At 46.6% G+C, this 371-nt stretch overlaps 1 protein-coding gene across 1 annotated transcript; it reads left to right on the top strand.

Moving 5' to 3' along the window:
• Window positions 1-371, top strand: OGAPHI_001325 (uncharacterized protein; the record flags this gene model as incomplete). Its single annotated transcript, XM_046202074.1, has 1 exon — window positions 1-371. A coding segment is annotated over one exon (371 nt), but the record flags the coding sequence as incomplete, so codon positions are not given.

The following is a 371-nucleotide window of genomic DNA, read 5'->3' as shown; positions in this document are numbered from 1 at the left end:
ACAACGACTGGATTGTCTATAGACCACACGGAAAGCCAATCTGGCACGTCAACGACACAGAGCATGAAGCCATCCGCAACGGTGACACAATCCGTCTGGTTCACAAAGGTACTGGTTCTAACTTGCACTCACACCAAGTGGAAGCACCTTTGAACAAACTGGATTACGAAGTGTCAGGTTACGGTAACTTGACCATCGGGGACTTGAAGGATCACTGGGTCGTTGAAATCATTAAGGATGACGGTAACGAGGACAAAAACTTGATCCATCCAATCACTACTCATGTTCGTTTCAGACACGCGGTCTTGAACTGTTACTTGGCTCAAAGTAATGAGCATCTACCAGAATGGGGTTTTAGCCAAGCTGAAGTC

This window comes from Ogataea philodendri (genome assembly GCF_020536065.1).
Source record: "Ogataea philodendri strain CBS6075 chromosome Unknown scaffold164, whole genome shotgun sequence".
NCBI lineage: Eukaryota > Fungi > Ascomycota > Pichiomycetes > Pichiales > Pichiaceae > Ogataea > Ogataea philodendri.
The sequence above is the reverse complement of the archived record's forward strand: the minus strand, read 5'-3'. Positions and strand labels throughout refer to the sequence as shown.